This window comes from Phalacrocorax carbo, chromosome 3 (genome assembly GCF_963921805.1).
Source record: "Phalacrocorax carbo chromosome 3, bPhaCar2.1, whole genome shotgun sequence".
In the NCBI taxonomy this organism is placed as follows: domain Eukaryota; kingdom Metazoa; phylum Chordata; class Aves; order Suliformes; family Phalacrocoracidae; genus Phalacrocorax; species Phalacrocorax carbo.
In genome coordinates this window covers 99544115-99557503 of record NC_087515.1, presented here as the reverse complement: position 1 = coordinate 99557503, position 13389 = coordinate 99544115, and the positions used below count along the sequence as shown (strand labels likewise).

General features: G+C 36.0%; 1 protein-coding gene across 1 annotated transcript in view; it reads right to left on the bottom strand.

Annotated features, from left to right (window-relative positions):
- Nucleotides 1-13389, bottom strand: part of EYS (eyes shut homolog) — an 888772-nt gene that overhangs the window by 416787 nt on the left and 458596 nt on the right. Inside the window, exon 24 of the mRNA XM_064448569.1 lies at nt 204-328. Coding sequence (XP_064304639.1) covers nt 204-328 — 125 coding nt within the window. The remainder of the gene's footprint in view (nt 1-203; nt 329-13389) is intronic.

The following is a 13389-nucleotide window of genomic DNA, read 5'->3' as shown; positions in this document are numbered from 1 at the left end:
AAGTCTTTCTAACACGCTTGTTAGACTACTTAATTCTCTTTAGATTTCATTCAAAAAGCTTGTCAAAGAGAGAGTTAATCTTTTTGTACCTTATAGGTTATATACAAAAAAAGAGCTTGATATAATTTATCAATTTTCTCAGTAGTGACTCTGGTAATTCAAAACTATCATTGTTTAAGATCGTTTTGTCAGATGTCAGTTACCTTGTTGACATTTACATGTGTATCCATTGATATGATCTTTGCAGGTTGAGCCATGTAGACAAGGTGATGAATTACACTCATTAACTTCTACTTCACAAAACAGTCCAGAAAATCCAGCAAGACACCTGAAGCAAACAACAGTCCAAAGTGTTATACTCTGCATAGCCATCATATAAAATATAGTTTGTGGAGAAAAAAAATTGTATAAAGTATGTGCATTAGCAAGACACAATTTCATATATTCCTTTCTGTTTCAAGGATTATTTTACTGGAACTCTTCCAGGTTTCACGTTTTAATCCATGGTGATCTTTTAGGGGATTTATGATGGCAAAACCCATCCACAAATTTCACATCTGGATCATAATCAAACCTAACGGTCTCAATTACAGTTTACTGGTTCTAGCAAGATGAGTACAAACCTTTCTTAATGTACTCTTGGGAGACTGTTTGTCTACTAAAATAGTTTATTTAGCTAAGTAACTTCAGACTATGGAAAACTGCTTGTTGAGGAATGTTGCACCATTAAATGTAACTACAGCATAAAAGCGAACCGTCAGGGACTATGCTTTCATTATCATTCTAGTTATCAAATATTAGTCATCTTGAAAAAACTCTTCTACTCTTCTGTATTTTTCTGGTTGTAAATCCTATGTGATCATTACTACCAAAATATTTCCACATTATTTCTACATATAACTATACAACTTACCCAAATAGACTCACAAGACCTTTAAAGAAGCTCAGAAATCTTACCGATCTCATTACTGAAACACATCCTTGCATACATATGCACAGTTTTACAGATACACTCAAATACGTTCTGCAAAACAGAGCCCCATAATGGTATTTATAACACTTACTCTTTTGTGATGTGTTGTACATGGATATATTTCACTTGAGGCAGTGTATTCAAAAAATTCTGTTAGGAACTGTGTGGTGCACATGTTGTATGTTATCTTGGCTCTAATGAAGATCATAAAACTTAATGCCCCACTTAGGGGAAGATGAGTACATTAACAAATTACCTTTGAGCAAATTAGAATGGTCATGTCACCTACTCCTCAAGGTGGTACATTGTGTGCATGTAAAACACGTCATTAGAATGAAGTATCTGCAGTGTCTACCTTAGCTTTCCAGATCCTGAGGCAAAAAAGGACGAGGATGGGCCATGGAACAGGTATGTGTAACACTTCCTGAAGGATCATTACACTATGTATCTGTATTTATGTTTTGGTTTATTCCTGCCTCGACTATTAAAATATGTTCGTTTCATTTCATATGGAATACACTCTGCGTAATGGGAATTTGGAATCTACCAAGACAATGACAGCAGAACAGATTTTCCAAAGTCTACGTCAACTACAGATGACAGCGATGGCAAAACTGCTTGGAAAATGTACAAACTGATGCACACGCTACTATTTTTCAATTATCTAATTATAATGTGTGAGACGAAAACCATGGATAGGGCTTAATGAATGAGCCGTAAGGCCACCTGTATAGCTCTTTGGCCACAAAACATTACACAAAATCTACTGAGAAGATGTAGTTTAGCCTTTCATGCTATTGGCAACCATCAAAGCCTAGGATTTAGAACCAGATTCATCCTACCTAACCTTACACACCTAACTGTAATAACCTTAGGATTCTCCTATGCTCAGTGGAATAAGGGGTGCAGAGGATGATTCTGTTCACTGGAAGCTTAAAGAATTTTCTAAAGGTACCTTTGTCTTTCCACTGGCTAGATACCATTTAAAATAAATAAAAAAAAATATTTAAAAAATGCAGTGACTTCTCCCAGATCTGGGAAGGAGGACCAGAAGGATGAAGGCCTATAAAATAATGGGTAGAATATTCTACTTCAAAAAAAGGCAACTACTCACAGGGAATACTGGGCCAGTTTAAAATCCATTCAACTTTATACTTCAGTGTCCTTATAGGCATTTCACTTAAAAATAAAAAAAAAGTGGTCACAACCCAAAGTGGAAGAAATATAAGTTTATTATGTAAAAATTCTGGACACAAGATACTTTTGTATCTCTAAGGTGAGTGGGCTTGATGTTCTACTCTGTAAAACTCAAACTTCGAAGAAAAGCTTAAAGGTCTTTTTAAGAACTCTCCTGTTGGCAGCTTTAAGTGGACACATTTTTATATGTGATGCATATACTTGTTGAAGAGTAGAACTCAGTAAAGACAAGAGCAGTTACAGAGTTACTGTGGTTGTAATTTGTTGGAGAAAGGATGGATGACTAGCGGAGCAGGTTGATGTTAACTCCAATGTGAAGAGTATCAATGGAATGGAATCAGTGAAGCTGATTCATATCACAGGATACAGCTTGGATGAGCTTTGGATGATTTTCTACTCAGCAAGGCTTGAGACTTCAGAGACTCAAGGCTCTGTGAAGCCTTGAGACATCTGAGACACAAACTATATAGCCATGGGCCTAACTCTTTAGACACCGAGGTAGAAAAATGGAGCTGTAACATGAAATACATATATAAGTATATGTATAAATGTTTGGTATAAGAATCTATTTTGTACTGAAAACTTTCCAAATATTTATTAAGTGTATAATACCATACAGAGTGACGGTGGCACCATCAAAAAAAAAGTTATAAAATTATGACTTTGCCTTCAAATTGAAATTTAGGTGGAAAACTCATGAAAGCACTTAGATATCCAGCAAATCAAATCCCACATCAATTTGCACAAGGCACCCTTTTTTCCTAAGACAGATAATCATTCAAATTAAAGAATATTTGAGAATATTGCAAATATTTCACATACTGATGTGGTTTGGGTTTTTTTATTTTTGTAAATGGTACAACACCACAATCTTCAGTTTGCTTGTGTTCAGATAGCATAATCAGGTATAAATGATGTTTCACAACTGTAGAGGCAGGCAATCTATTAACTGAACAATTCTGAGCAATTATGAAACAGCTAGCAGTAAGCATGTTTGCAAGTCATAAAACACCTTAATGTCAGCAGCTTTCCCAAACTTCCCAAAACTGCAACAAATTGTATGATTTATTGTTAATTAATTTAACGCTTCTTACAATAAGACAAGCATTTCAATAATTTCTTAAATTTTGTTTGCTCTCACCGTCCTTCATTCTTACTCTTTTTTTTTAATAAATTTGTATTTCTGTTCTGCCTCTTCACGTTCTCACCTCCCTTCTATCACTTCTTTTTGAGCATTAGGAGGGACAGAAGCAATAGACAGAAACAAGTGACATTAGAAAGTGTAAGTAGATATGGAAAATAATTCTTGTGCTATAAATGAAATTAAACCTAACTTCAAAACTTTGGAACACATTTGTATGTGGTGCTTGGGATGTGACCATTCTTCAAATGAGCAACAGGGTCTTTTAGATAGCTTTCATACCAAGGTATGACCACTGCAAATCTTGTACATTGATTACAATTCAGTAAAAAGCAATTTATGCCTTCATAAGTAAATGCATATCTCAGTTTAGCAACAAATAACTCTTAGGGCTTATCTGATAAAGAAAGCTAATACACTGTGAAGGCTGAGCTTTTAAACTTAGAAAAGTATCAATATAAGATCAATAGCTCAGTACTGAAAGGCAGCAAAAAAAACCCCCCTACTCTTTTCTTACAAGAATAATGCATTCACAATTTAATTATGACCAGTTTATAGAGATGATAGCAAAGATCTTCCTCTTTCCTATAATTCTTTACAGCTATTTTCTCTTGTATAAAATGCTGAGATAATGTGGTGCAAATATAGTCCCTTTTCTGTTGTACCTTTATATCAATCATTATCAGGAGTGACCGTCTTAATTTGGACATATGCCAATGTAACAGCTGAACAAAAGACTGAAAACATTCTACTGAATGGGGTGGATTTGAAACAGAAGAATGTAACTTTAGTACTTTTACACTGCAGTAAAGAACACGTATTGGAATAAGCATTTCAGCAAAATGCTTAGCTGAGGATTAGTATGGTGTAGAAGATGACAGTTCATTTATTTCTTCCAGAAAAACATAGCCAACTAGTCACCATTAAATATCCTATATATCTGTAGGAGCCAGTTCTTTGTAGATTTTAATCTGCATCTGACATTAACTGCAAATTATGATGTAATGATACTTGCAAACTTCCAATTTTGCAATCTTTCCTCACTCCCCATTAATCTCAGCTGGAATGGAAACTCTGCCTTCTACAATGATTGCATGAGTTTATTAAAACGACCTTGAAGGTCCTGCAGGAAGCTAATGGGCATTTACCCTGGTTATGACAAACACTGTTTCAATAGCACCTATGTTAAGTAGCACAATGAAGAACAGAACCGCATACATGCCTCTGTCTAAACTGCCTCTTAAATATATACACAGGTTTAGAATCAGTAGCCAGTTTCACCACTCATCTGGTAAGACCTATCTTATACCTAAATTAACCCCAAGCGACCTTGGAAACCTGTGAATTAAAATGATCCTGAAGTGTAACTGTAACATATTAGGCACTTCCAAGTCAAAATTCCTACGTCAGGAGCAGAGTTCACTGATCGTTTTGAAGGTGCTTCCTCTTTATGCTTGCTCTTTGGGCTATTGGCTGATATGAACACAGAAAAGATAGATAATGAGTAAGACATGAGTTTCCTTGTCAAGAATTATTTTACTGAATGTAAGTGTTGAGAGAGATCAGATGGGACATTTGAGAGAGAGCAAGAATACTAACAGAACAAGAGGCTGGGAACGCTTAGAGTAGGGAAATACAGGTTGAAGATCCAAACTCCAGTAGCCTTAGAACACAAGAAGGTCACTCAAGAAACAGAAAAGGGAAGTAAAGTTAAAGTATGGGTTTTAAAATAATATTTTCAGGACAAAAATAAAAAGCTATCAAGAAACAGAAAGAAGGGTCAGACCCTGCCCTTTGAGTGATGAAGCTGCCATGGCACTGCTCATCCGGAAGTAGGAAGAGCTAGTACCCTAATGATGCTGCATTAGGGCCATGACTATTTTTATGCCCCTTTCATCTAAATGTCTAAAAAGCAACAGCTCTGGGACAAAGACTGTCTATGCTTGACCAGTTTGCTCACCCTCAGTGTCAGTCTCCAGTCTTCCCAGTTACTAGTACTAGTCCACCTTAGGCTTCCTCTTCCTTGCCTGTACTCCTACCTCTCTGGAGGGAGCTGGGAGTGATCAAGCAGAGATACTTCCAGCCCTATTCTTCTAAAGAAGCCATGCCTCTATCACAGTTGAGTTTTCAAATTTGGCTTCCAGTGAGATGTTCAGTTTGAGAGGTTCATTAGTTACCACTAGATGATTCCATAACACAAATGTTGCACTCTCAACATCCCCCAAAGTGCAGGGATAGCAGAGATTGTCATGTTACGCCTCAATGACACTGAAGACCGTTTGGCTCATAGAGTTGGTTGGCAAACACATTCAAGGGTTTGTACCCTTCAGTCATAACTGATGTCACAAGTGGTTGCAGATTCCTGGGAAGATTCAGTCATTGGAAAGCAGCAAGAAATCTCTGCTGCCTGGGTCCTGAATAGCAGGGTTATGTTGGGAAGATTTATTTTGCCAGATCTAGCATTCAGCCTTTATTAAGATGATTTGCACTATGCTTTTCATTAAAATTCACTATGGGTTGATAGAAGCTGGTCTCTGTTCTTGCCTCACAGAGCTTTGTGGTACTTTGATTCAATAACAGTAGTGGCAACAGGCATGCACTGAAGGTCTTTTTGCAAAAAGCAGCTAGGACATTTAAACTGAGTGAGCCAGGCATTATACAGACTCCGGGAACAGGCAGGAAAGGGGCTGGAGAATGGGCCTGTAATGGACTCAGTATAAAAGCAATTTGCAAGTTTGAAGCTGGCCTAGCTACACAGTTCAGGCTAAAAGAAAGATGACTCATTCAGGGTGAGGGCTTAGCTGTCTAAGGGGCTGCCCATTAATATAATGAAGAATTGACCTTTTAACCTAAGAGAGCTGTATAGATACAGAAAGACAGTGGAGTTAATAGGGTGCTGTCTATATGCACTTGGCTGACCTATTTAGGAAAAATGAATGAGGCCTTAAGAAACATTCACATATTTAGTAATCTTAAATCACAATTTAAGCATTTAATACTATAATATTCATAGATGTACAGAACTCTGGGAAATTGTAATATTATTGATATTTTATCAATCAAAGGTCAGAAAAAATACCATCTACCTAATTTTAGTAGCCCTGTCTCACAGCATTGCAGACACCCAACTCCAAGGCTGGTTATACGGTGGACCAGAAATGGGTTAATTGTTAGTAATAAGAAAAACCCTTGTTTTATATGTAACATTTAACAATCTAATGCAGCAGCTGCCGCACTTATGACACTGATCCCAGGTCTGCACTCCTGCTCTTCATTATAGTAAACAAAATCATTAAAATAGCAAATGCAGCAAGGAAAATAATCAAATAAAAAAAAATACGGATACCTTAAATGTTTTTTTTAAAGTTGGACATTATGATTTATGAATCAATAGTAAGGTAGAAACACACACTTCCTGTAATGAATTCACAGAACTTACACTGGGAGAACGAAGTGGTTATTTTTTCATTAATCCAGAGCTTGTCAGATTGAACCTACAAACATCAGTGTTTCCACATCAAAGCAACAATCTCTCTTTTGAGATTAAAACTAAAAGAGCAGCAGAAGAATCTATTAAGGAATCAGAACATGGCTGAGGAAAGATCTGTCTGAATGTCTGCTTATTTCCTGAGTTCCTCACACTTCAGCATAAACTCAGCTGTTTATAGTCTCTTGTATAAATGATTATTGATCAAAATACTAACTGTGGAAAAATCTGAAACATCCCCACAATTGCTCTGCTCCTAAAAATTCTGCTAAATAACAAGCAAAGTTATTTTACTAGCTTATTATATAACAAGTGTGTAAGGTGTTTTTTTTAAAAAAAACCCTTGCAGTTTTTTAAACAAATAAAAACAAATAAAAAATATGCAACCGCTTCTACACAAATTAGAAATTCCATATTTATATCAGTATTGGAAAGAATAATCAGAGAAGGTGTAAGGGAACTTTGCAGACTTGTTCAAGTGTTTTATGCAGAGATGAAGTTGTTTAAGCCTAATCAGAATATTGCAATAACAATTTTTGGGTTACCAAAATATCTGTATCTTTTTCTAACACATTTCCATATAAAGAATGAGTAAATCGATAAGAGACTTCAACTCCTAGATGAAGTTTTCAATAAAAGCCCGAGATGCCCTATGTAAAACTGTAAAAAAGCAGCAGTGATGACTGCTGTCAGTTTTACTTCACGCTAATTCTGCATTCGAAGGGCTACTGGCATGTGTACATTTCTACCTTTAAAACAATTCTGAAGGGATCAATTGATGCCTTATTAAGATAATTAAATGAAGGTTTTTGATCTGTGACAATTATAGCTGCAGTCACAGTAAAATTTCTTCCACGTGAGTCAACTTTCAGCCTCGGAGAAAATCTGCAAGAACCCAAATGTCAGCCAAATTTTCCCCTACAACTCTAATTCATATCCTGTTGTAACTCATCCCTCTTCAAATCGGTTTTGTAACTCATTGTTCTTTGAGTCTATTCTTTATCTGTACCCTTTTTCTCTGCTCTCCCTCTCTTTCCTTATTTGCCTTGTAACCTTTTACAGCTTATGAATAATTTGTGTATCTGTGAGATAAAAGGTTCAGAAAAAACATGGTTTCTACAACACAGAAGTTTATTAGGTTTATCTGGGAGCAATGATTAACAGCAATTGTGCTTATAAGAGTGCATTTATGCTGTAACCTTTACCTGCCTATGTGACTCATTCAACCTGGTAAAATCAGTGAACTTTATGGACCAATCCACACTATGAAATTTTTGTTTGGGACATCAATTTTTCTTCATGAATGTTAACCTTGATGTGTGGGGTAATGTTGTGTTAATATCTCTTGGTTAGGTAATTAGGACTTTGGACAGAATAATAGATCAATGTGAAAAACACCTCTCCTGAGCAACTGCCTTCAGTAAAATAGTCTTGTAAATGTGCAATCTCTTTTGATATTGGTAATGATTTTTTTTTCTTTTTCAAATCTGCATTTTCTGTTCAAAATAAATCTAGTTAACTGCTCTACTGTAACAGGCCAGCTCTATCACTGCAAATTTACGCTGGGATTGCTATACATTATTAACAAGCTATGAAAAGTCACTGGCTAAATGTCATGGAAGCTGAGATATAGCAGCACCTTGGGATTCATATAGCAAACAGTTTAGTTTTAATCATCTTGGACCACAAGGTGCCTTGACATTTGCGAGGCAACTTTTTCCTTTTTAACTTCCACTGGAATCAGACCTCTATTATCTCAACCATAATTCTCAACTTCCAATATGATAGAAAGTTTTACCTTCTAAATTAAAAAGTGAAAAATCGATCAAACATGGACCTTATCATTCATTTAATCAATGCTTATATGCCAGCTTGGAAAGGAAAAAAGGAAGGGCAAGGGAAACTAGATAATTCAACCACCTTCAGGATTATTAGAGATGTTTCCTGTGACATACATGACCCTTACCTTAGCACTGCTCAGGCATGACCTTCCTGAGCAGTATTAACACAAATAAACTTCCGCAAAATCTTTTTAATTTCAAAGAAAAAATGAGGAAGAGCACAGATTCATTTTAAATATATGAATCATTACAACATGATTTCTTAAAGCTTTAAAAATTTATTGGGAAAATTAATCTGTGGTGCCAAGTAAATTTGCAGCTATTATCATACTTCACTCTCTAACAGCCAACCTTTGGATCGTAAGTTCCAATTTACTGGAAGCCAATGCGTCATTTTTGCCCTTTTAAGTAGGATTATTCACAGACAAAATAAAAAAGACAAACATTATTTTATTCAGCTGAAATGATTATTTCTCAAGAAATACAAGAGCAAGCCAAAATCCTGACCCTACCAACATTACTTTGAAAAATGAAATCCATTTCATTTGCAAGTTACAGTGCGATGTTTATAAACTTTTGAATGTTCAGATCTTTTTCTTTCTTTCAAACTTAACAGCTCTAATTTGTGGGTTTTTTTTGGTCTTATTTTACACATCTACCTAAACATTGTCTGTATTGCCTTAATACACATTAAAAAAAGATATGTTCCCTCAAAAGTACTGCCATCAGGCTACAGTGAATGACAGGAACCCCCCCATATCCCATTCCCCCTGCACCACTCAGGGGAGGGAGAAGGAGGTAGAAGAGTCAGGAACAAAGAAGTGAAGTTAAGCCTGGGGAAGGGGGGGGGGGGGGGGGGCGAGGGCAGCTGTTTTAGTCTTTGTCTTTGTTTCTCACCACCCTATTCTGTTTTAAATTGGCAATAAACTTAATTTTCTCCAAGTCAAGTGTGTTTGACAGTGGTCTCCCTGTGTTTATTCTATTCTATGATTCTGTGAACCAACCGCAAAGCTATATGAGATTTTCCATAAATTTCTACATAAATACTGAAATTCTCAATTGACTGCCCTACCTCAAGAATTCTCATTAGAGTAGTTAAGACAGAGACTAGGCCTCTTCAGAGCTTGCCAGAACATTGACAAGGAACCCATCTCACAAAACAGTAATATATCATGAATTTCTTCATGAACTGATCTGTACCCTAAGCATATTCTGTACCAAAAAAAACCCCAACTTTATGAGACAATGCAAAATAGCATCCTCTGGTGACAAGGGTTTTGGTGTGGTTTTTTTTCCTGCTATTTCTCACAATGCCATAGTTGATGTTAAAACAAATGGTCAAGAAAATTTGTATGAACCATTAGATCTGTATAGTCCTGCCCACTAACACATCACAGCCAATCTGAAAAAGGCAATATTTTCAAAGAAAGTTTGTATCTTAAATTGATACTTTTTTAGTTGTCTCACCCCGTAATCCTTGCTTTTCTTACATCCCTTGACCATCCATAACTATAACATTAATTTGATTCAAATAAAAAACTACTGGCAGTAAGATCTTTTACAGCATTCTTGTTTCACTTATTAAGTTACTGAAAGTTTTGATACATTTTTTTTTCTGAAAGTGAAATGAATAGCTATGGAGATGTTACTGTGAACATGTTAGAGAATTCAGAGAGGAAGCTTGTATAATTAACAATAACCAAGCACCTCATTGCTTTAGAAGTAACTTCTATAGGTAAATAACTTCAGCTGAGAAACCCTTCTTCCAGATATTTCACTATTCTAAGCTTTGCGTGATGTGTTTCAAACAACTTTATAGTGAGCTTTACAAGGGTCTTCAAGTAAACATGTGGGTGCTGGACAGGTCACACAATGAGCTCATCTTGGTGGAAACTCTCCCACACATATTTTACCAGGTACAGATTTTTGAACTTTTATCACATTTAGATCAGATGCAGTAATTGCCTATGGAGAACTGAAAAATCAAGGTACTGCATTAAAGTGATTTATCTGCTGTCTGGTCATCCATCTGGTCTGAAAATTGTGGATGCTGGTGATGATGCAGCAGATGACCCAGTCAATATGTATGCTATATATATTAAAAAATTGTAAATGTTCTATTGCTTTTAGATTCTGAAAAATTGATAGGGTGGAAAAACCCGCTGACTTCTGTATGCATGTGTGTGTGAACTCTTATTGAGTTCACAACTCTGAGATCCTATGCTGGATCAGCGTAGATCATTGTTGTTACTGTGGGTTCACTGTTGAGTTAAACTGATTGTCTCCATAAGCTCAAGACTCTGAGTTCAAAGTAATATGAGTCTGCTGTCTTATCACTAATACTACTGAAAATTGCTTCTCCTGATGTACTTTGAAGCATTCCTCTATGGAGAGAATTTGAGAAAGCAGCCAGTAGGGAACTTACAGGAGCCTCCCAAGAGAGCTTTTCTCAGATTATTTTCTCTAAAACCCTTCCCAAGGGTGATACTGTGATTGTTGACTTTAGAACATTGACAATGAAGCTTTCCCCAAGCTACAGGTCTAGCATATCACGTTACTGTTTTTCTTTCCCTTCCCTCCTCTGAATTCTCCTTGGAGGCACTGTCAAGAATGAAGCAAGTTTATTTACCTCTGAAGTCAAATTTTGCTTAGAATGAAGTAAAAATAAATTATAGCTCTCCATGGTTGTCAGGAAATGTTAGTTCTATTTTAAAGAATAGTGAATGTGAATCAAAAAGAAAAAAAGTAGTAATAACACACTTGAATGTATATTTGATTTTAGAGGGCTTTCTTCCATTCATTCATCTGCAGTTATGTTCCTGTCATATTAACACTGAAGTCCCTCCTAGACATTTCTAACCTAAAGTAACAAGAGTCATCTTTTTCCTTCTGCTTTTTTATGAGAGAAGTCACTCAATGATTAAAATATTTTTATTAGAGAAAAATTAAGTTGAAAAGAGGAGTCATATACATAGTCCAAGAGATCTAGGTTCAGATCTTGTAAATGTTCTGGTTCTTATAGTCAGGAACTTCTCCATATTCCTCATCAGTTTCTACAGAATGAAGCTTTGCAAAAGTAAAATGAATTTGAAAAGGGTAATTAATAGTGTCATTTCATCGGACAACCAATGTTAGAACAGGAGCTACAAACCATAAGGTTGTGACTTTACCCATATGTTCACTTTTAACAGCCCCAGATTTTCACTAACAATCAGAGCTTACCACAGGTGTACAGAAATCTCTGACTGGTTTGAAAATATCAGATGTTTATTGCTGGTTTTTGGCCCCATCTCTACTAAATATTACTGCCTGAGACTTATATTCACAGAGGTAAATGTAAGGAAGAATGAACTGATACATCAACACTTTATAAGGAATGAAGGAAAGAGAAACAGTTTACTCTTAGTCCTCTTAGAAAAGCCACCCTGTCAGGATACTATGCTAGATACTCTAGTGTAAGGTATCCTTCTTCCCTAGGGAGGAATGTTGCATGTAGCAGCCCAAAACAGATTCATGTAGTTTAGACAAGACTGGAGCTGGAAGCACTGCAACTTTTCAGCTTTCTTCTGTGCTTGAAAACAAGTTAATAAAATAGATAAATAATCATCTCTATAGCAAAAAAAAAAAAAAAAGAAAGGAAAAGACAACGTAGGGCAGTAAGGACAATATTCAGAGCTTTATTCCTGACTATAATAAGTGCAATGTGGGCTAAATAAAACTATTTTTTAACTACTCATGACATACAAAACTACTTAGGACATTGTCTGGATTTTTATTTATAAAAATTTCTGGCAATAAGGGTCTTTATTCTCACAGAACGCCTCAGGACCACCACAACACATACTAAACATTTGCCAATAAAAAGTTCCTTTCTTTCTAAGGTCATTCTCGTTATAAGAGACCTTAAACTTTCTCAGTCCACTTGGATACCGCCTTTATCTTCCCTATGAGAAAAAGCAGATTTTACTGCCAGTAAAATCTCCCGCTGTGGTAACATGGACATTCTTATTAAGTGATAAATTACGTACTTGCTAAATCACAGTTGGTGGGGTGTGACAGTGTTATAAGAAAGGTTAATCTGTGGAAGATCAGGCTAGAATGAATACAGTAAAATAACCAGAATGGCTAAGCCTTGATGAAAGTGTATTTTCTTTATTTTATTAATCTACCCACTTGGAAACTAGATGCATTTCTTCACACACCAGTAGTGTGGGCAGAATTAAGGGAGGAATTGGCACATGTGTGTGTGTACGTCTGTCCTCACAGGACTGATGAAAAGCCACCATTCAGCTATTTGCTGAAATAATCCAGATTTGTATTCAAATTTCACATACAGAAAAGCTATCATTATCTGGTCAATCCCTCCTCAAACAGAAGTCTCCCTGAGCTTTTTACTAATAGTTCTTGTAAATAAATGAGCATGTTAAGACAGGTTATTAGCTGATGTGAACTCTTATAATATCAGTCTTGAAACGTTTCTGTGGTATCCAGGCACTCATTCACAATATTGGATACAACAAAACAGATTAATATCAGACACTGTTTTCTTATTCATCTTTTATTTGTCCAATTTCCTTGGTTCACTTCAGATCCTTAAATAACTGTGTTGAGGACCATGCATACGGAAATGGAAGTTTTGAATTAGCAGATTTTATATAAATCCACTTAAAGGAATCTCTTCTTAATGTCTTAGTGATCTCCTTGTGCTGGAACAGCCACCAAAAGTAGCCAAAATGGTCTTCAGCCTATT